Consider the following 24,424-nt stretch of genomic DNA (forward strand, 5'->3'; position numbering starts at 1 on the left):
AAACAAAAAGGATTGGTATACAGAAAGGGTGAAATATAATTGAAAATGCGTATTTTACCAAAAAAACTTTATATATATATATATATATATATATAGAAATTATCATTTGAAATCCACTATGTGGCAAGAGATTGGTTATAAAGCCTCATCACACCTACATCAACCAACTTGTAGAAGATTTGAATGCCATCTGCTATACTTGCCAACAGCGATATCAGAAAGATGTTTGAAGAGAATGAGAATCTGACATGAATTCTCAACTTTAATGATACTTCCTCTGTTAGCCTGAAGACGTGAGATCTCTGATAAGAGATCGCCACAAAAACATGTATGCACATATGTAGCTAATAATGTTTGTATAAATAAGATTATATATATATATATATGTATGTATGTATGTATATATTATACCATTAAAATAAAATTTTTTCCAAATTTGCATTCAAATATAGATATTGAACACAATGTTCATTTCGATAGCTCAAGAGTACAATACTAGAGTTATAAATATTTTTATAATATTGTTGTGTTGAGCCAAACCGACGTATGTTGTTGTGATCTAATGGTGTGTTATCTAATGAGCTATATATATATATATATATATATATATACATTGTGTACGTATATAACAGACTATTGTCCTCACATTCCTTAATGTCTATTTGCTTAACAGCCCTTGACTCGTCTAGTGTTTTAGGTGTGTAAAACATATGATACACATACACGTAATGACTAGGGCTGTGAAAAGAGAACATTCATATCATTGTTATGACTCTCGAGCATATATCTGATACAGACACAGTTAATAAATCGAGAACCACATCATTCTATCTAAAACATGATATTAACTGATATATTCTTAAGAATCAAAATCATGAAAAGAATATTCACTTGTCATAACCCTAGTAATGACATACCTGTCTGCTGCTGGCTGTGTCTGAGGGATTTGCCAACTGTCCTTACTGTAACAAAACTAGCTGTAACAAGGATGCTTCAAGACATGAACTCAAGACGATGTGTGTTTTTATATGGTATATTCACTTCCAGGCATCCTGTCAGCAGAAATGGAGTGACCAACGATCTTTGAGACTGTCACCCCTCCTCATGGGGAGACCTTCTCGACCCATCTTGTTTGTTCAGCATCTAGGCTCCAACTCAGCTAAATTTACTCAGCTTACTCAAATGGAAATACCTGACACGTCACATCTGGTTTCCTTTTGCATACTTCTGGTGCAAACTGACCGGTCACAGAATTTGATACTTGTCAAAACATGTCACCATTCAAATTTTCTGTTCTTTACACTATTAGATAGATAAATAAATATATAGATAAACAGATAATTAACTGCTTTTACCTGCCTATTATCTAACAATATACTGCTTCACTAAGAACAGACATGCATTTTAAAGCTCATCTCCAAAAAGGTTTCAGCTTTGTTAACTATACATGCATACAATTGTTTTGATCCTTTACTGATATTTTAATATATAGTATTTCTCTGCATATGTCTTTTTATTATTATTCTTATACCAGTAAGAGAACTGATTGGCAGATATGCATAAAAAATAATAAAAATCACATTGACTAGTAGAGTCACTCTTGCTGACATTCCAATACATTGACAATTTTGGAAGGTTTTTTTTATCACATATTATGCACTGCATACATTCATCATTCATTTTTTTTTTTTTTTTTTTTGCACTGATGAGTTCTCTTACTGGTATAAGAATAATAAAAAACATATGCAAAAAAATACTATATATAAAATAAACATATATCTATTATATAAATCTCAAACGAGCATGCGTGTTTGTATGTCTGCTAAAAACTTTTGTCATCCATATCGTTACAGCATGGTATCATAAGAAAAAGTGATCTCTCAGACAAATCTGGGAAAATCAGAAAAAAATGGGCAATTATTTCATGTAGAAATATCTTTTTTTTAGGGGAGGGGGTAGGTTAGGGCGGGGTCAGATAAAACCTTTCTTTTGATGCTATTTTATTACGTTCTTTCGTTTTAAGTAGCTAACATTGCGACTGTATTACATCTATATCCTCATCGATAAGGCGTTCGCTTGCTAACTTATGTGAGTTCGCACCCGGCACATGTCGGTTTTATTTTTTATTTTTTTACAACTGGGCAATGCCCCCATTGTCACATCTCCCTTCCTCCCTAGTGTGTGTGTGTGTGTGTGTATATATATATATATATATATATATATATATATATATATATATATAAAACTATTAATATATCAAGCCTCAAAGAAACGATAACAACAATCAGATGCACAGATGCACTGACAGAAAGCGCTTGAGGAAAATATGGCTGAACAACAACTTTTGGGTGCCATTTTATACAACATGCCAGCTGAAATAAAAATGGCTGCTCGGCAAATGGAAAAGATATCAAGAAAAATCGAAATAAAGAATAATTCTGTCGTGCTTGAATAATGACTTGCTGCCAAAATATACAAATATATATATATATACACATACACACTCTTTCCTACTCCTCATTACCTATCGTTGTATTTGTTGTAATATAGTGGGACCATTCCCATATATCAAAGCAGTGCCATATTAACAAGCAAATCTAGTCAACAGTAGAAGTCACTCACATGAGATAAAGACATATTGTATTGTTGATCTTTTTTTTTCTATATTTATTCTGAAGAATAATGTTGATTTCTTATTTAAAATCTAACAATAAAAGTATTATAAATGTCTATTTTTTTTTTTTTTTTTTTTATCTCATTTCAGATATGTAAAAGATAAACGTCCAACCATTTCCCCAAACTTCAATTTCTTGGGACAATTGCTGGAATATGAAAGACAGTTAAAATTGGATCAGGAAAGAGCCCAAAGATTAGCTGAATCCTCAGGAAAAAATGTGGAGCCAATTCGTGGCGGTCAATTTGGAATGGACCTGTGTAGCAGCCCAGTGTCACCTGTACCAAAGGGTCACCGGTCATCAAATCCCAGTATAACCCCTCCTCTCCTTCTCCCATCGAATCGACCCCGATTTCTAACAGCACCGACTCCATTGGTGGTGCCATCAACAGCTCTGGCTGCCGAACCTGTGCCAACACCTGCAACAACAGTTATTGTGCGGCCCCCTGTTGCAGCTACGGCCTCCACAACCATACTCTCTCCACCTGCCACCGCTGTAGATGTCGATACGCGGCATACGAGAATGGTATCCCCAGTTACCAATTCGACAGTGTCTGGCTCAAGTCCCTTAAAAGCAGCAGCAGCCTCCATATCTGCCTCTGCCTCTTCCTCCCCCTCCTCCTCCTCCTCTTCTTCTTCGACTACACCTACTACTACTACTACTATTACCACCACTTCAGTTAGCACCAATACTAATACTACCACCGCCACTACCATCACTACTGATAATTTCACACACAGTGTTCCTCCCTCCCCTGTACGACCACAAACATTCACAAGTCTGCCTTTCAAGTCTACACATACGACTCCAACACCCCCACCTGGGGTACACAATCTTGTGCTCTCCCCAACAGCAGCGCTGGCTAAGTTGAACTTTAACCAAAACTCAGTGGAAAGTATGGAAGTCACGGAAACTGTGACTGTGGAAAATGACCTTCAGATCCACAAATTTCCGACTACCTCATTGGACAAACTCAGCTTTACTCCCTGTTTCGCAAAGGATGATATGACCTCAGCATCTAGTACTCCCACGAGTACAGACATTACAAAAACTGGTGACATCGCCAGCAGTGTAAATTCAAATGGCAGTGTCAGTCCTCCGTGTATTTCTGGCACTACCCCAACCAGTGTCTGTATGCGTCCACGTAACACTGCTATCAAGCGACCAAAATCCTCTCTTTCGTCGTCATCTTTGTCCTCAACAACATCGACAAATGATAGCAGCAGCACCGATAACAAATTTACTGAACCTTTATCGCCAAGTTCGACCAGCAGTGGTTCGACATCAAGTTCGGCAGTGACGTCGCCCATGTGTGCTGGCACTGCTAAAGTAATTCTCCGGTCGCGAGAGAACCGTGCCAAGCGACCACTGGTGCGTCCAAACAGTATTGCGTTCTCCACATATCCGACATTTGACCTTGGATCAGATTGCCAGGAATCTCCCGGATCGAGCAGCAGCAGCAGCACGTCACAGGATGATACTTCTGAAGCATACTTAATGCATAACAGCAAGAAATCAAAGCCTTCGGACACGGGTGGACGGTGGCATTACGGACGCTACTCTGAACGGCACGTTTACAAACAAATCGCAGCCGCCATGGAAAGTGCCATGGTAAGGACGCACGTGTTTGAGAATTCTCGAAAGTCGCGTAGTTTGGACGACATTCTCACCTCGGAAGAGGACCCTTCGGAGTTAGACTGCTCTTGTTCCCCTCTGGATAAACTGCCTCGGCGGTGTGGAGCAAGTGCAGACATCTATTCTACTGGAATCTTTGAAAACTTGTCGTGCCGAATGCGAGGTTCGGCTGACCCGTATCAGTCCAACAGCAGCATATCGTCTAGTGGAAGTCATAGTTCGTTACATGGAAGCTTAGAAATCATACAGGTATCTTAGGACGATCTTAGCGCTATACACATATTATTTTTTTTATACCTGGTGCATTTTCTTCCCAGCCCTGATTTTCCTGTATGTTGATTGGTTCGAGTGGGGAGTGATTCCTTTTTTTTTGTTTTGGTAAAAGTATATGACACGTTTTCTCCTCAGAAACATTTTTGTTATTTAATTTTCTTTTTACTTTGAAAAGAATCTTAAAATTTTCAGATTATAAAATTTTTGGTCTTTTTTTTTCATTTTTAAATGAATTGTTAAATTTTAAGATCAGGGTTCAGTTTGCTCTTTAAGGTGATCATAAAATGATGTTTATCCTAGCGTTAATAATTACTCAAAGATTTTGTACTCAGCTCTTTAAATTGTTATTTAATTATTTGGAAAAAAAAATAAAAACCAAATTCTCAAATTATAATTCTTTTTTTTAATTATTCAATTTTTTTAGGAGGATTCAGTTTTCTACATAAATCCAATGTAAATTTATTTTTCTATTTAAAATTCTGTAATTGGGATTGTTTAGGCTAAAAAAAAGTTAGCAAAAACATTAAACTATTGACACATTAGATCTTTTCAGATCATCAGTTAAGTAATATTTACCTTGGTTAGTAATTAGGTGGGTGACAATTTTATGTTAAACTTGTATTAAAAGTATTGAACATTTCCTGATAAAAAAAAATGAATAATTTAATTGAAAAAGAAAAAAAAGCTTTTTATAATTTGAAGTCTTGTACATAATAATAAAAAAAAACTAAATTTTAATTTGAATAACTCAAATTTTATGAAAGAAAAAAAAACCTGTCATATACGTTTGCCCTTTTTTTTTTTTTTTAGTTTTTGTTTGCATGTATATGTTACCCCACAATCGATGATTTGTTTGGGAATTTATTTTCAAGTTTTTTTTTTTTTTTTTGTGTTTTGTGAATAATTTATATAGCTTTGCTTTTTTTTATTTAAAAAAAAAAAGTATCCCTTACTCACTTCAAATTTTTTTTTCTCAAACTTGTTGATATCATTTAAATATGGATGAGTGTGAGATTTTTAAAAAGCTGATAAAAGCCGATTTCAGTTGAATAAATATGTCTACCAAAATCTTGGAGGCGATTTACAATAAACAATCTTTATAGTTTGAGCGATAAAAATTGGTGAATTGGGTTTTCACAACACACACATATTTCTCTTCTGCTTCACACTTGTACAGCAAATGTAGAGTCTTAAAATAAAAAAAAGACAAACGAGAAAAGAGTGAGTTTGAAAGGGAGGAGGGCGCATTTTGTGAGTTTTTTCCCCCACATGGTATAAAAGAGAAAAAAATGTTATTTTTGTATAATAGATTTATATGGTCAATAGAAGAAATGCCTTTTATGCATATATGCACAATTAAAAACAAAACAAAAAGTAAAAACCCCTGCAGCAACAAATCGATATGAATCGGTGGAATACAAAACAATGCACATTCCACTTGGAAATCGTTCAATTTTTTCTTAAGAAGAGACGTAGTAGTGAATACTCTATTTTTTCCATGTGTTGTATTAAATTTGCCGCCAAATGGTGTTTTTCAATCATTGTTTTCACACACATATTTAGTGCATATATGGACAGCAAATATTCATGCAAGAATTCAGAAAATGAAACTCTAAGAAAATTGATGCAAAAAAACATAACTGATGGATTGTTGATTGCTTTCAACGATGTTTGCGTGTGTGAAATATTCATTCTTTTTTGTAGACTGTTATCCTGATAGTTGTTATTGTTGTTTCACCACGTTTCAGTCAACATTTCCTCTGGCCTTCTTCAGGTGATTAACATGGTATAGGAATTCTGAGTCTTGTATCTCCATGAATTACTGCCTTCCATAGTTGTTGTTTTAACGTTTTGGCCAACTAATCCTCTAGCCCACTTTGGGTAGGATTTAAAGCACTATCTTCAGACAATGCTCACGTGGAACCATAGAGACTTAAAGCCTCTGTCCACTGCACCATTGGCCCTGAAGAATAAATACGCTGATTACTCGTCTAAAAGGATTCCAATATGAAAAACATGTGTGAAATATATATTAAAAACGATCGTAAATATTGATAAGGATAAACACAAGAAATAATCTTTATCCAATACTTATCAAGAAACAGAAAGCTCTACACAGATGAGTGGAGCAAATTGATATAGGAAATAATTGATGATCATTCAAAGTTAAAATGTTATTTGATCATCAAATCAATAAGGAAAAACAAGATATAAAGAAATCTTTTTTAAACCATGGTATTTCAAAGCTTATTGCTTCTCATAAGAAAGATGAAAAGAACAAAGTAATATATAGATATATCACATAACCCTGCACTTCTCTTTTCTTCTGATGAGAAGCATTAAGCTTCCAAATACCATGATCTAAAGAGTATAGTTCACATGTTTTTCTTTGTTTTTTTTTTTTCTTATTGGTTTGATGATAAAATACGTTTATTTGACTTTGAATTGTTTCTTAAAAAAGAAAATGATCAGTAAGGGATTAGTAAATTTCTATAAAAATACGTTTATTTGACTTTGAATTGTTTCTTAAAAAAGAAAATGATCAGTAAGGGATTAGTAAATTTCTATAAAAATATCTTTGTGGCTGATTATTACCAATTCCTTTAAGCTTCTTATTTTCTTTTTTCACACAAGTTTTTTTTTTCAATGTGGTTTACGTTTTGCGACGACTGATAGCCATGTATCATAGAACGCCTTGAAACGTGTAAAAAAAAAAAAACTAAAAACATAAAAAATTGGATCCTGTAAATAAAAATTTAATAATCCAATATTTTGAAAACTATCGAGTTAGTGCTCTTTCAACGGAAGTCACATGACCACATCTGTTATTGATTGAACTTTTATGCCAGTCATCTACACTAAACAAATAACCCCAAAACAAAATAACATTGCTACGAAGTGGTATTTAGATTCATTTGTTTTGGTTGAGAATTTTCAAACATTTTTTCCGAACGTTTATATTCTGTGATTACACTAGATGCCAAACAATTAAAAAGATGATGGTTGTGTTTTTGTATCATTTAAAAGAAGAGGAAATTCCCCAAATAATAAAACCGATTGTAACAAATCCCCTGAAACCTTTACTTTATTTCTGATTGGAAAATAAAAAAAACATTTAATGACAACGTAGTTGATGTGAACTGCTCTCGCCGATCTACATCCATTTTTATGTGTCTGTGCATATGGGCACCATTCTCAAGTGTCTATATTAATTTTTATACACATACAATGTATATATAATGTGTATGTGTATGAGTATATATATAAGTATGCATGTGTATGTATATATATATATAAGTATGTATATATATATATATATATATATATATATATATATGAATATGAGCACTATTCTCAAATATCTACATCTGTTTTATATAATATATATATATATACTTGTGTGTGTATGTATGTTATATATGTATATATATGAAAATATCTGGATAGCTATATGCTTGTATATATGTATGGAGACTAACTATATGAGGATTACAGCCATTATATATAGCTATATACTTGTATATATATATATATGTGTGTGTATGTATGTATATAATGGGCCCTCCCATCGATTTTGACATTTGAGTTTCCGCCACAACTACTAAGTTGCTCTGAAATCCACACAGATGATGTTCTTATAGTGGTGAAGGCTTTGTGTAGAACCATCCACACTTTTTGGTATTTACTGCTGATGTTTGTCTGTGCAGATTACTGCTAAAAGACAGAGTATACAGTAGACTGCAGGTTTTTATATCAGAGTTTCCTTCTAGATGCATTTCTTAATGAAGACTGGGGGGGGGGGGCATCTCTCCCAGTGAATTAATGCGCCCCTTCAGATACCAACCTGGAAATTTCTATGACTCGGTGCAGTACATAAAGTACCTAGCCTTCCAAAATGGTCACCCATCTGATACTAGCCAGGCTAAACGTTGATTAACTTTGGTGATCTAGCGAGAACCAGTGTGGCAACGTGATTGTGCCATATATATGTATGATAAAAATAATGGAAATAGTATTCCGACAAAATAGAGAAAAAAAAGGTACAAACCGTATTATGTGTTCACCAACGTTTCGTCTTTATTTCAAGACTTCCTCTGAAGTCTCGATATAAAAACGAAACGTTGATGAACACATAATACGGTTTGTTCCTTTTTATTTATATATATGTATGTAAGCTTGTGTGTGTATGTGTGTGTGTATATATATGTGTGTGTGTGCGTATATTCATAGCTATATGCATTTGTTTATACCGTTTTGTATATGCATAAAGTGCGCATGCGCATATATATATATATATATATATATATATATATATATATGAGTGTAGCCATCAACAATTGTTTTTTTTTTAGCCTTTTATCATATTTTAATTTAAAAATATTTTTATAACGCGTTTCAAGCTTTGTTTCGCTTTCTTCAGATATTTTTGTGAAAAGGTTTTTTTTTAAAATGGGAGTTTTAAATTTTATTTTTACATCTGCTGATACTAAATGTGTTTTTCAGTATCAGCAAATGTAAAAATAAAATTTAAAACTCCCATTTAAAAAAAAACCTTTTCACGAAAATATCTGAAGAAAGCGAACCAAAGCTTGAAACGCGTTATAAAAATATTTTTAAATAAAAATATGATAAAAGGCTAAAAAACCCACAATTGTTGAAGGCTACACTCTTTTAAATATACATATTTGCTCTCGTTGGAACTACACAACCATCACTTTAAATATATATATATATATATATATATATATATATATATATATATATATATATATATATATATATAGCCAGATATGCTTGTATGAGTAAACATTTATACTATCTGTACACATATATATATATATAATTTTCTGCCTGGGCATAGATATTTATATGCTTTGTTTTGGGAATGGTACAATTTTTTTTCCTGTTTTTTTTTTTGTTTTCCTCTGTGCACACCTTTCACGTTTTTTTTTTTTTAATTAAAAAAGTATGTTTTGTTGCTTTAAATTATTTTTGTTTTATTTTTGTTGCATAGTAAATATACATAACTATAAAATGATAAACTTGTATTTGGTTAAAGAAACCCAAAAAGCGTTCTCCACACATTCAAGCATGTTCCCCTTGCAGACACTCAAACTGTGTGAATATTACATTCTATAAGATGCACATCACCTTGAACATTTATATGCTATGGCTTTTTTTTCATGTGCACAGCGTATTTGCGTACCTGTGTATATATTAAAAAATAGAAAAAAACAGACAAAGCTCAAGATTTAAAAGACAAAACTACATCAGTTGACTAATATTCTGTTTACTTTTTTCAGTAGAAATAAAGGTGCTTGTACAGATAAAGACATAAAAATCGCATTCCAAATAAAAACTTTAATTACGTTAGGCAAAAATAAGTATCCTCCTAAAAAATTAGGAAAAATTGAGTACAATTTTAATTAAAAGTAAAAATCAATTTTATCCGTTTATAATTTTGAAGACAACAACAAGGGAGATAATTCAGTCCATTTCGGCAATTTCTCTGTAAACGAATAATGCATGCAAAAATATGTTAAAACTGATTTTTACTTTTAATTCTACTTGATAAATTTTTTCCTAGTTTTTGCTTTATTGATAATTGTATTAAAGAGTTTTTTATTTGGAATAGAAATAATCTGCAAGTGATTCTTCATTTCCCTGAAAAAAAAAATTCTGTTAATCAAAGAAACAAAGTATTAATCTATTGCTTATTTTATGTGATTTGGCTTTAAACTTTGCTGATTGGTCCATTTTTCCATTTAAGTTGTTTTTTATCCATTCTGTCAGCTTTCATCTTTATATCAATATTATACATACAATGCTATATTGCATTTCAACACGATGCATACATATACACACTCACTGCAGATGTTGAATGAATTTTTATGTCTGTCTTTGTTAGACTTTTTCTTTCAATTTACAATAAATACAGAATAAATACAGATGCTCTAAATTTTAAATAAAAAAACATAGTTTCTTTTATGTTTGTGAAAGAAAAGTAAAATTTCAAAGCTTTTTGAGCATTTTAAAATTGGCCGATCAAATTATAGTGATATTTCTATTCAAGACAAACGTAAAATTGGAAAAATTGTTTCAACATGTTCCATTGATACACACTTCATCAGTAAATTGTTTCGTATTTCATTCTGTTTTATCCTAATTTATTCAGATGAGGAAGCTAAATCCGTAAAAAATAAAAAACTAATGAATTTCTAATTATCGTTACTCGTGGATAAAGTAAGCCCAATGTTACTTAATTTTCTTTTTAATTCGCATAAAATTGATAAATATTAGAAAATCGTTTTATTCATAGTTTATTACATAAAAGTCAGGTTTTAATTCACTGAAACAAAATGTCAACCATAATGTAAATTTTTTTCTGAACATGAGCACATTTAATGTTGATGGTTAAATCATTAGATCACCAAAATCAAGCAATCATAAGTCTGATGCGTATTTAGATGGCTGACCATTTTTTAACATTTGTAAACAAATCTTACACCCAGCCTGATATGATTATAATTGGTGACAGACAGTCCAGTAACAAATGTTAGACATGTCATGAGCTGCATCTTCCGCTTGGTACGGATTGTGAACCCACGTGATTTATTTTTCGCCATTCCTTCCAATCCAGGGCAAGTTGGTTGATGGACGGCCAACTATTAAGAGATGTCCAATCAAAAATATTTTCTCTTCACCTTTTCCTTGACTTTTCTCTGCCTCTTTTGCCTTCTAACATACCCTCAAAGCAAAACTTTGACAAACCGGTGGTTAATCGTCTGACATGACCCAAAAGTTTAAGGGTTTTACTTTTGATTTTATCAAATAGAGACGGTAGAGAAATAGTTTGTGTTAAACACTGGTACCAAAGCCTCCAGACTGAGAAAAGAGATAAAATTTGTACTTGCTTGCAAAAACATTACACTTGTTAATATGAATACTGTTTACTAATAGAAATGTGTGTGTATAAAGCTTTATAAAGTCTCTAAAAGGTACTATAGATTCCAAAAATTAATATGAAAATTAAAAAGAATTTGATAAAATAAATGAATGTCCATTCTCTACTATAAACGGTTTCCCTCGCTCTTTGTCTGTGCCTAAATCTAAGCACAGATTCATGAACAAAGCTTCTTTCCCAGAATTGCCGCCTGTGGAATATTGTTCCGCTGGCCCGCTTCCTGATTGAATATAACATTGTAGCCTTCAAATCCAATGTAAACAAGTTCTTGTTGAACCGTTCCCATAATTAATCAAATTCTACTCAATTTACACCTTTAACGATTACTACACTTCCACCTTAGATTTATTAACCTTTATCTTTGAGTGGCTTCCAAGCCTTGATAAGTGGTGACTCCCAAGTAAAAAAAACTCAAAAAAACTTAAAAAAAAACGATCTTTCTATTTTAATAGTCAATAAAACATTTCACTTATGGTTTGCTATAAAATAATAATCCTGTTTTTTCTCTTTTTGGATCTTGTTCAATAAAAGGCAAATATATATTGGATGTTAAAAACATTTACATTTTCAAAAAATGCTAGAAAATAACTTTAGTTGATTTTACTGCAATAACTTGTTTATTTTCATTTTTTTGTAAACAACCAACTTGATTAAAATAAAATTAAAAAGATAATATCAATATCTTTAGAATTGTGTAGCTTTTAATCATTGTTGATTATTATTTCTAGCAAACACCTTGTTAATTGATAATTAATTGGCAAACGACTTTTAAATTGAAAATTAATCGGCAAACATTTAATAAAATAGAATTTGACTATTCTTATTACTTGGATTCTTCAAACTACTGTTCTCATTTTGAGTGTTATTTTCACCTTTTGGTCGATGTAATCTCCAATCTTCAGGTGTATCTTGTGAAACTTTGCAATTTGCATGGGATTTTGAACAAAACCTTTTATTTAATCCATGGAGGAAACATGCTCTCATTCTGTCAGCGATGATTAGGTAAAAGTTCTACGTATTTTGCAATTGCATTTTGAGTGTTGCCCACACTTAGGATTGAACCATGGATCCCCAAAAGAGTGCTGCTTTCTAACTGAATTGTACCGAGTACTTTAACCACTATGCCACAGCTTCTTGCGTACTACTCTGTGGATTGAATAAAGCATTCCATTTGAAATTCCATGCAGATTCCAAGTTTGACAGAAATATTTCAGAGTTCAAAAAGATACACTTGGAAAAAGGTCAGAGGATACATTAGATGTCAATGTAAAAACTAACATGCAAGATGAGACTAAAGAATCCAAATAATCAATTCTAATCTCAAAAATTCACAAATGTAGAATTTAACTGTTTTTGTTTTTGACATATTAATTACATTGTTTACATGGTTTTTGACTTTTAGCCACGTCTTTGTTGTTGTTTGCAATGTTTTTGCAAAAGTTATGCACGTTAAAACATACAAGATTCGGACAAAAGTCTAAAACATGTAAATTCTTTAAATGATAAAATTGTGTTACCAAAATCCACTTAGACAATATTTTTCATACCAAAATTTGATGTATTCTATTCTAAACAACAATAATAATAAGAGTGTACATTTTTTGGGTCTATGCATCTTAATGAGTATTTTTTCATTTTGTTTACTTTTCCTTTCTCTGCTTTTTTATGTGAAACTTTTACTGTAGACAAACTCAGCAATGTTATCAATTCTTTGCATGTTTTTGTTGTTTTAGTGTCCGTCACATTTGAGCAAAGCACTTTCCCAAAAGCATACTGCTATGAATGAGGGCCGACGTCTTTGAATGAATGTCTGCTTAGGTTAAGATTACGCTTTATCGTCTGCTTTCGTTTTTACTAAAGCTTACGATCTTCATTAGAATATCAACAGTTGCATAAATGATCACTTGTGATGTGAAAGTCTCTTTTCATGACAAATATAAAGGTCTTTATTTTTGTCATTTTTTTAACATTCTCATTTCAGTCTTAGTTTGCCAAATTACATATCCTTACCATTATTATTTTTGCCTAATCTGAACATACAGGGGGGAGGAGGGTAGAGATACATTAAATAAAAATTCAAATAATCTTACTATCTATTGTTTTGCATTGGTTTTAAGTTTCTGTTCCAATCAAACTGTGTTGCCTGTGAATTTAAACATTTTTTTAATATTTATATGATATTTACATTTAAATAGGTTATGGTTAGTACAAAAACGAAAAACACCTTTCTGATGAAATATTTGTGAAAAAAAAAATGCATTCTTTTCTTGTCTCCTCCTCCTGATCATCATCATCATCTTTTGTTTGCTAGTAGGTAGAACAGACATCAGTATTAATATATTTGTAAAATTTTCTTATAAAAATAAAGTTTAGTATTAAGTTGTTAAGTTATGTTTAGTCTCTAAAGAAAAAAAAACTGATGCTCACTATCGGTATTCATATGAAGCCTTCCATGGTTCAATCCACGGTTTCATTAGTAGAAAAGAATTTATGTGGAATTATTTAAGCTTCAAAATGAAAATAATTAATCAAATAAAATGTCTATCATTTTAGTCTGCCATAAACGCAACATTTCACTCTGTTGCGCTTTTAAAAATGAGAGTTGATTGGTTCGGTCACGCTACACCCCACAACACAGGAGAGTTCATCCACAAAGCAATAACTCCAGAACCATTCGAAGATTGGTGAAGATTGGGAGATCAGCTAAAGGTGTGGTTACATACCATCAAAGCCAACAGCACACATCGTAGATGTTCACCACTGGTCTAGGGACTGGCTATTCATAACTATTTTGGCCGTTGCAGACCATCGTGCGTGATTTGTGTTTATCAGGACATTGTGTGTTCTGTGGGAGAAGCTAACCCTAATCAACCTAACCCATCCTGCTATCTAAATCAAAAAGTCAAATTTCTGGGGGAGTTTTTTTTTTTGTTTTAATTAAAATTTTCTTCTTTGTAATTTCATTCACTAAAATTTATACTCTAGTTATTTTCATTTCATGGATTTTAACAAATTAGATATTTTCTGTTTCTCTTGGTTATTTATTAGTAACCCCACCACCACCACCATCACCATCATAATTATGAAAGGAAATATTTGTGAGATGAGGTCAGAGTTTATTCCTTGCTTCTGTAGAACCATATCGTCCCTCTCGAAAATTGCTGACCCCCATCACTCGTGTGTACCATGTTTTTTTTTTTTTTTTTTTTTTTTTCATCTATTCTCATTCTGGCTGTGACGTTTTAAGTCACCAAGGATGCGAGTACTGGTTTCCAAGTAATCCCATAGTATCAGCCTGGTACGATGTAGCATAATTATTTTGAGTACGAATTGAAGAGATAAATGGAAATTCACAAATGCCGTAAGAAGAGACTTAGCATGAAATATTGATGACCGTATAAAAATATTCATGGGTTGATTAACAAATGACATTAACAAAGCTGAAAAATATACACCCTCTAATAGTTATACGGTTTTATAGTTTTGCAATTGTTACTGCCACAAACTGGATATGTTCAAGTTATTAGATTCCTTGCACTAAATGCCTTTTTTTCTTCTTTCAAATCATAGATGAAGGAGTAGTCTACACTAGACTCTCAAGCCATGATAGGGCAACTAGTTGAGAAGAATAGCAACTTTGAAGCAACATCACTTTGTGAGTGTGGAACGAGCAATTCCTTTTCATTACGAACCACTTGCTATAAAAACTGTTTTGGACATTAGGAATATTGAAATGACATCACCATAAACCTATGCTAACTCTTTTATGTTCAATATATATTTTTACTCATTTTTGCTCTTTCTTTTTATAACCCCTCTAAAGTGTGAAAATGAGGTTATTTATTAAAAGCAAATCAAAAAATATGAAAAATAAATGATAATGGCTGAAAAACAAAAAATTATAATAAAGTAGAAACATTTGTAACTGTCAACCTTATAAGATTTTATAAAAAATAATTTTTTAACAAGTCTGTCTATAAAAGAGACAAAGCAACAATAATATTAAAATTTATGAAATAAAGGTAATAACTTTTAGGGTAATAACTTATCAGAAAAGAACCCACTTTCATTAACATTTTGTGCTGGGTGTGGAGCATACTACCGGATGCCATTCGCTTATCTTTTATATTCTCCCTTAGAGATAACTTAAAGATTTTAATCATCGCTTTAAGTGCAATTGTCTAAATCTCTCTTGCACTTGGTTCACTGGGTATACTTGCCAGGTAGTTACTAATGTATGAAAAGTGAAAATCTTTGCTGATGAGAGTAAATATAATCATTTATACAAATAGAAAATTTAAAGTTTTCTCTGATCAACAAATCATAATGCATTTTTTTTGCTTATCTTTTTTACATTTAAATCTTTTTTTAAACATTTTTTGTTCATTTTCTGTGTGTATTTGTGTGAGTGTTCACTTTTTTTCTCGTGTTAATTGCTATTCTGCCCCATTTCCCCTTTACCCTTCTATTCTATCCTGTGAATGTGCCAAGGGAGATAATTCTAGTTGGAATCATTACAACTTAATATTTATTTGACAAAAAAAAAATAATGAACTAATATTACTTTTATTACTTACAAAACTTACTACTAGCTGAACATAGTTATTTCCTAGATCAGTGTATCATAGACACACAAACTACAAAACGGGTCAGTAGTGGATTGCTTATATTGTGAGTCAAAGGACTAAAAAATTAAAAATTCGATAATTTAAAAATTTGCTGCCTGCTGTTGACATGATTTTCTTTCAATTAACAATTTTGCTTTTCAATTATTTTTTTCTAATTTTTTGTGCAGTTTTTGCTGATTTACGATTTGTTTCCTCACTTTTTTAATGCATTTAGCAGATGTTCATTTTTTAAATTTCAGCCGAAACAATACAAGCCATATTTAAAACTTTAAGTTTTTCTAAATTTTTATTATCTACTTTAAAAAAAGTTGGCAGTTTTTGGAGAGCCCCCCCCCCCCAAATTTCTACACATACACAATTCTGAAATTTTTCTTACAAAATTAGATAAATCACAAATTTTAACTGACTCCTTTAAAATTTATATGATGAATTCATTTCCTTATGTAATTGTATCATCAAATTTTAACTGATTTCAAAACTAATGCAAACATTTGAAAGTCCTTACTAAAAAAATGTTTACATGGTGTGTCGGGATTTGCTCATTCTGAAATGCAATTGTTCTATGAGAAACTTACGTAACAAAATAAACCTAAATCTAAATATTAAATAGTTTTTTTTTTTATTAATAATCCAAAAATTTGATTCGTCCACACACTTTTGTAAAAAAAAAATAAATTAAAAAAAAAAAAAAAATTTTTTTTTTAATTTACTTAGAAGTTTTTAGCTGTAACATCCTTCTAAATATAATCCATTTTCTTTTAATCATATAATGTCATGCTCATGATTGAAGCATTTATCCTGGGTCCGTTGGTCCGGCTATTTCCAACAAGTTCACCATGTCCTGCACATTACTTGACCAAGCATGGTGATTTAAGACTGCTTCTATTATGAGTGCAAGCCATTCATGGCTCCAACGACGGACCCCGTAAAGGTGAGGGCTTACAATCAGTTCAGCATCCTGCTTTACCATCCTGAGCCAGGTTTTGAATTGGTCATCATGACATCATGCCTGGTCATAGTGCTGGGCTGATGACTTTATAGATAAAGTCAAAATCGCCTGGAAGTTATCGAAGAGTGTGATCGAACCAATGAAGACATCTGGCAAGGAGAGATTTTTGGAGCGAGTGGATCTTACAGTGAATGTGAACTGTACCGTTGAAGATAAAACGTTGCTAATGAACACGGAGGATGTGGTATAGGCAGTGATAGTGGAATACCCCCAGTTTGCATAGGCGACTTGCTTGCATAGGCCAAGTCTAACAGCCATAAAAAAAGAATAGTGTGGGTAAGGGCCTAGTAGATTCTGACATGTGATGAAAGCTGACAGAAGGCAGTACAAGAATTGCTGATGCGGTTGAAGATGTTTTCTTCCCCTTGGCCTCTTGTGGTGATGATGGAGTTTACATATTGATGATAACCAGATGTTTTTCATTTAGCAGGTGACCTGCAATCAGTAACTTTGTATTATTGACATTTATCTTCATGCCGATCTTTGAAGTGTACCATTGTATCTTGTCAATAGCTGATTGAATGTCAGCGAAACTTTCACCTAATATGGTCATATTATCAGCATAGTCAAAATCCGATATTTGTAGATCACGACTTACTGTTATACCATGAAAATTTGCCAGGGCATTCGAAATGATTCAGTCGATGGCATAATTGAAGAGTATAGACAAGAAAGCACATCTTTGTCAGACACCAGAGAAAATGTTAAAGAAGCAGAATTCATGATCATACATGCAGACTTTAGTGTGAGTGGAAAGATAATAGGTTTTGATTAGGTTGAGCAGTTTTGGGGGCATACCATTGGCATGCATGACCTTCCAAAGAGTTCCATGGTCAACAGAATCAAATGCAGTGACTAAGTTAATGAAGCAAACGATAGTCTTTTGTTGGTAATGCTCAAGTATTCTTTGCTATCATATAATTCCCATAACTTAAGGTTTGTTAAATGCCTTTGTTATTTTAAAGTTGTATTAAGTTCCACTTTAATGTCTTGGTTCGGATGTTAACTCCAAAAATCAGCAGGGGGGGGGTAACCTTTAATTAGTTAAGTGATTTTATTAATTAATGAGTTTAAAATGTAATGTACATTGCGAATAATAATAGCATTAATTTATAGATTTTCTAACCGAATTGAAGGTTGGATATTTTTGTGCGACCGATGAAATGACTTGAATGCAGCTTTAAATTTGAAAATGAGGCTGCTTTGAATGGACTGAAACAACTTTATTTTACTTGTGTGTGTGAAAATTTTTTTTTTTTTTTTTTGGCTTAAAATAAAAAATGAATTATAATTTTTTTATCATTAAACTTTAACTCAAATCAAATTACTTTTTAATCGACAAAAATTATTTTCTAATTTCAAAGGTTTATAATAATCTAATGCAAAAAGTGGGCCATTTTTGATTTGATATCAAAACCTCTACAAAGGAGTTGGCATGTTTATTTTTGAATCATGTGAAAGTTGAAAGTGATTGTGAAGCCTTTAAATTGTTACAAAGTAATTCCTTGCTTCAATTAAATGAAAAAAAGGCAAAATAAGTCAAGTATTTTTGTTTTTATGTGCTTCCTCAACGAAATGAGTTTATTTATGCACAAGCCATTCTCCTATCAAATAATTATTTTGACGTCCGAATTGTTGTACAAATATTCGAGTTCTATAAAAGATTTACTTGCCACAATTTCTTAAATTTAGTTTAATTCAAAAACGTGTAAAAAAAAAAAAAAAAAAGCATGTTTTTTATTTTCATCTTCATCCAATACACATTCCTTCCTCGCATGCATATCTTGGCCGAATACTAAAAATTATTCAAACAAGAAAAAAGGTTCATATATTCCTTCAATATTTTTTTTTTTTTATTATGGCAACGTATTTTCTTTTTTCAACTTTTGGTGTATTTTTTCAACACTGAAATTTTCTGTCCTTGCCTACCAATATTCTTGTGATTCCCAATTCCTGCAAGTTCCATTCCACTCAATTCTTCCTTCAATTTAGTTTTCCCTTTTCACTGGTTTTAATTTAATCTTTTCCTTAGAACAAGTCAAGAAAAAAAAAATGCTTTTGTGTTTTTCTTGATGCATGTAAAACATGCCTTTTACTAAAATATTTTTAATTGACTTTTTTTTTTATTCATTTTGTCAGATGTTTTAAGTTGTTTTATATTTTTAAAAATGATTTTTAAATAAACAAAAAGCAAAACCTTTTCGCATAATCTTTGAATGTTGGTATCGTTATATAATGAATATAAAACAGTTTATCATTTTTGTTATTTACACACACACACACACGTGTATATATATGTATACATATAAGATAATTAATGTCTAACGTATATATATATATATATATATAGGATAATATGTATATATATATAGGATAATTAATGTCTAGCAATTTTTAATATGAAAATGGTTTTATTTAAATAAACAAAAAGCAAAACCTTTTGACATAATCTTTGTGAATGTTGGTATCGTTATATAATATAATGAATATAAAACAGTTTATCATTTTTGTTATTTACACACATGCACACGTATATATATATATTTATATATAGGATAATTAATGTCTAGCAATTTTTAATATGAAAATGGTTTTATACTTTTGCATATGTAAAAATATTAACTACAAGATGATTGAAATGTAACTATTTCAAAATACAATTGATTTTGGGAATATAATTTATACAATTAATGACTACGGGAAGAAAGTATAATGCATCGACTTTTATGTAAAATTCAATATATTCACCTTCATTTGCCACCAGCTTTTCAAGTCGACCAGGAATCACATCAACTGATTTCACAAGAAACTTTTGCGGGATGATAGTCATAACTTCACATATTTAATTTTACTCAATTTACACCATTAACGATTACTATATTACCACCTTACATTCATTAACCCTTATCCTTGAGTAGCCTTAGGGCCTTGATAAGTGATAACTCCCAAAATTGTAAGGATGGGGGGGGGATTTGCCCTTCAAGTTCTTTTTAATTTCTTAGTTTGGTTGAATAGATTTGCTCTTTCAGCTGCCCCTAGAGAAAAAAGTTGCAGAGCGTTAAGTCAGGACTTCTGGCCTGACATTCATGTGAACTGCGACAACCCATCCATCTTCCAGGGAATTGGGCATTCAGCAATTCACAAACAGCGCTAACAAAGTGTGAAAGAGCTTCATCTTGCATAAAAATCAAATTTTTAATTTTGCTCCAAATACTAATAATTGGCCAAATTTTATCTCAACATAGTGAGGTACCTGCACATGTACATATTTTAAAATAGGGAGTTACTTTTCAATCACCCTGTATATGCAAAAAATAAAATAAAATAAAAACATTTTCGCATGACTTTTTAGCAGTTATTTATAATATACTGTTGAGTTTTTTTTTTCCAGATATTGAAGAGTATAATTACATTACTATAGCCTTCTTATACTCCTTCATATATATATGTTTTTATAAACTGTTTTATGTTCATTTTTTTATCATACATATGAAATATGCTAATATTGAAAGTTCCTTGAAGTTAATTTATTTGAAAAGGAAATTTTTGCAAATAAAATTTAAAGATATTCGATTTTCAAGATATTTGATTAAAAACAATTTTAATCCTCTTTTCCTCATTTCTTTTAATATTTGTAAGTTCTTGGAAATCAAGGATCTTTTGCTAAGCACTAATACCTGATTTTTTTATAAGATACAAATATATCTCGGTGTCCTCCTAAATAACTCACTTTTTTCCTATCTAGTTTACCGGAGAAATTGAAAGAAAAACTATTTCTCTATGAAACAAAATTTTGTTTTAATTTTATAAAACGTTTTTGTATTTTTATGTTTTATTGATCGACTTTGAACCTAATAAAGACAAATTTCTTTCCAAATCTCTATAACCGTTTTCACCTCTTGTTTTTAATTAGTATCACACTGGAGAACTTCCGCGTTTCTTTGACTCTTACATGCAATTGGTAAGTCTGCAACTTGTTGTTGTTGTTGTCATTAGTGTTTCCATTTTCCAAAATACCATCATCACCATCAGCATCTTTGTCCCTGCTTCTTTATTTTTTTTATTGTTTTTGAGATGAGGAATTCTGGTTTATACTGTTTACAATTTGACTAATGTTCTCGTCTGGTTGTTATCATTTTAATATTCTCATTAGAATATTTTCCTCGGTACTGTGAGAATTGGTTGTAATTGTTAACCTTCATGAAATTAAAAAAACAAAAATGTATTTTTATTAATCTAATTATTTTAAAAATTGTAAAGAACAAGTTTGACATGACATTGCATATCTGACGTCACTTAAAGTCTCTTATTTTGTCCTTTAGTCCTCACATTCTGTGAGCAATATTTTTGACAAAATGGGAAGAATTGCTGTATTGCTGGGTTAGAATCTATCTGTAAACATCGTTGGTTAGTTTTTATTTATTTATTTTGAAGTGGTACTTTTATTTATTTACTTTTTGGCACCTAACATAAGTGGCACCATGTCTTGTCTGGAGCGATTTCCATAAAAGAAAGAAAAGAAATAAAACCCAGATTTTAAAATGTAAACAGAAACATGTTCTTTCAAATGAATTAGTTCTCACATCATTTTCTTTTTTACATTAAAATTGCAAATCATTTATTGTGAAAAAAAATATAAAAAATTTTTTTAACAATAAAATATAAATGATTTGCAATTCGGAATCTTTTCATAATAAAATATATATGATTTGCAATTCTGAAGAAAAAATGAATGATTGTAAGTTTTCTGATTGAAAACACAAACATTATTTTGATTTCTTTAAAATCATCTCGGAAATACAACAAATGGGTTCTTATGCAGAATTCAACCTAATTAAAAAAATAAAACTACAGAAAAATCTTGGACGTACATACTCATCACAAAATGTCATATTCCAAAAATCATATAAATTGATCAAGTAGTTTTATTTTGATAAATAAAATCAGTTTTACACGTTTTAAAACGATTAATGTGAAATCATTAGCATTACAAGGCTGATCTTGCTAGTTTGAATTATTATGGACTTATCTGCCTCTGTGTTTTTCAAGCTGGCAATTCGAGACGGTCCCTTTTTGCTTACTCATAAAACTACTTGATAAATTTATGTATATGGCATCTTTGTTCCATGGTGAGTATGTATACCATAAAGATTTTTCTGTACTTTTTGTATTGTTTTTTTTATTTAGGTTAAACTGTGGATTTGCACGTAAAAGTGTTAATTTTAATTTACCAACATGCCATCACTTTTTAGGGGAATTTAATGCACATTGTTCAATTATTTACTTCAAGCAAAAAAAAAAAAAAAAAGAAAAAATGCCAGTACAAGTTCAAAATTCAATCTAATAAAAATCAACAAAAATACAGAAAAAAATACTTTGATGTATGTACCTATCATGGAATGAAAATCTCCAAAAATCATACAAATTAATCAAGTATTTTTTTATGATTCTTGATACAAGTGTACTCAGCTAACCGAAAGTATTTTTTTGTTTTTTATTTTCATAAGAGTTAAAAGTGGGCAAAGGGAGACAATCCAAAATATAATAGTTTTTAGACTTCTTTAATAAAATATTATGTTGGCAACTAAGTTCTTTCCGTTTATAAAATCTATATTTTTTAAAAAGTAAAATAATAACTAACAACTATTTAATCAATGATGTATTTTCCATTCATGTTCACAACTTTTTCCCAACGTTCACCAAGATTTTCAATACTTTTTTGGTAGAAATTATTTGGTTTTGACTCGAAAAATAAAATATAACAAATAAATTTTCAAAACAAAATATATTTAAAAAGCGGCAAGAACTTAGTTGCCAACCCAGTATAATTAAAGAAAATTATCTTTTGAACAAAAAAAAAATTCAAAATTGAACTTTTTCAAATGAAGTTATTAAAAAACATTTCCAACTATTCTGATTTGATTTTTGTATTTTACATCAAAATAATTATAGTTTCTTAAAATTATATAAAATAATACATTGCATCCATTTCATAATATTCTAAATTTAATTTTATATTTTATTTGTGCCAAATTGTTGACATTGATTAAAATAGGATTAAAAAATCATTAAAATTGTTGACATTATGATTAAAATAGGATAAAAAAATCATTAAAATTGTTGACATTATGATTAAAATAGGATAAAAAAATCATTAAAATTGTTGACATTATGATTAAAATAGGATTAAAAAATCATTAAAATTGTTAACATTATGATTAAAATAGGATAAAAAAATCATTAAAATTGTTGACATGATTAAAATAGGATAAAAAAATCATTAAAATTGTTGACATTATGATTAAAATAGGATTTAAAAAATCATTAAAATTGTTGACATTATGATTAAAATAGGATAAAAAAAATCATTAAAATTGTTAACATTATGATTAAAATAGGATAAAAAAAATCCAGCGATATGATAAAAACAAAGGTGGAAAGACCTAAAAACTCAATGACAAAATTTCACCCATTTCGTGCGGGCTTTTTCAAGAGTAAAAATGTAAAATGCTCGCTGGCAAGAAGATTAATTAAGAGCAAATATAGAGGGAGGCAGTGGGGGTGGGGTGGAGTATATGATACATATTGCCATAATTAAAAAGAACACTTAACAAAAGTATTATTGATAAAAATGATATGAAACAACACCATATATAAAAAAACTAAACCAAATAGATGTCGAAATATCTGAAATAACCTCCTCAACAATCAGAGATATAATCCATAAACCTAAATCTAATTTCAAGATCAAAGCTGGCATATACTTCATACCCTGCCATGGGCAGATATACATTGGCGAAACAACAGTCTCGACAAGAGAATATCTAAATATAAAAGGGACATAAAAATAAACACCTTTAATGTCATTTTTTTCGCACATTATGGAGCATGACTGCCATTTTGATTTTGAAAATGCAACAATTCTGAAAACAATACACAATAAATCTGCACGTCGTTTTTTTGGAATCCGTTCTTATCTCCTACTTCCTCAATGAAATCAAACAAAGGAAAAGATTTTTAATATTTCTCTGCATTTATGTAAAATAATTATCCATAAAAATAATTTAGACACTGGTGAATTCATTCATTCATTTATTTATTTTTTCATTATTTATTTTATTTTTTTTAAGCACATATTGTATACACACATGTAAATATGTAAAATATATTGCCCCCCCCCCCGCCTCACTCTATATATACTCTTAATTAATTTTCTTATCAGTGAGCATTTTACATTTTT

General features: G+C 30.8%; 1 protein-coding gene across 11 annotated transcripts in view; it reads left to right on the forward strand.

The window, feature by feature from the left end:
- Positions 1-24,424, forward strand: part of LOC145277048 (uncharacterized) — a 337,642-nt gene that overhangs the window by 291,764 nt on the left and 21,454 nt on the right. For 5 of the 11 annotated variants that reach the window (XM_080128691.1, XM_080128692.1, XM_080128693.1 and 2 more), the window contains 2 exons: positions 2,765-4,559; positions 21,098-22,499. In XM_080128691.1, the coding sequence (XP_079984817.1) occupies positions 2,765-4,559; positions 21,098-21,262 (1,960 nt within the window). In that variant the 3' untranslated portion in view covers positions 21,263-22,499. Of the gene's footprint in view, positions 1-2,764; positions 4,560-21,097; positions 22,500-24,424 lie in introns of those variants that run through there. The other 6 variants (XM_080128695.1, XM_080128696.1, XM_080128701.1 and 3 more) reach the window with 3 other exon arrangements.

The sequence above is a fragment of the Euprymna scolopes genome, chromosome 5 (assembly GCF_053919585.1).
Source record: "Euprymna scolopes isolate OS-2025 chromosome 5, ASM5391958v1, whole genome shotgun sequence".
NCBI classification, from domain to species: domain Eukaryota; kingdom Metazoa; phylum Mollusca; class Cephalopoda; order Sepiida; family Sepiolidae; genus Euprymna; species Euprymna scolopes.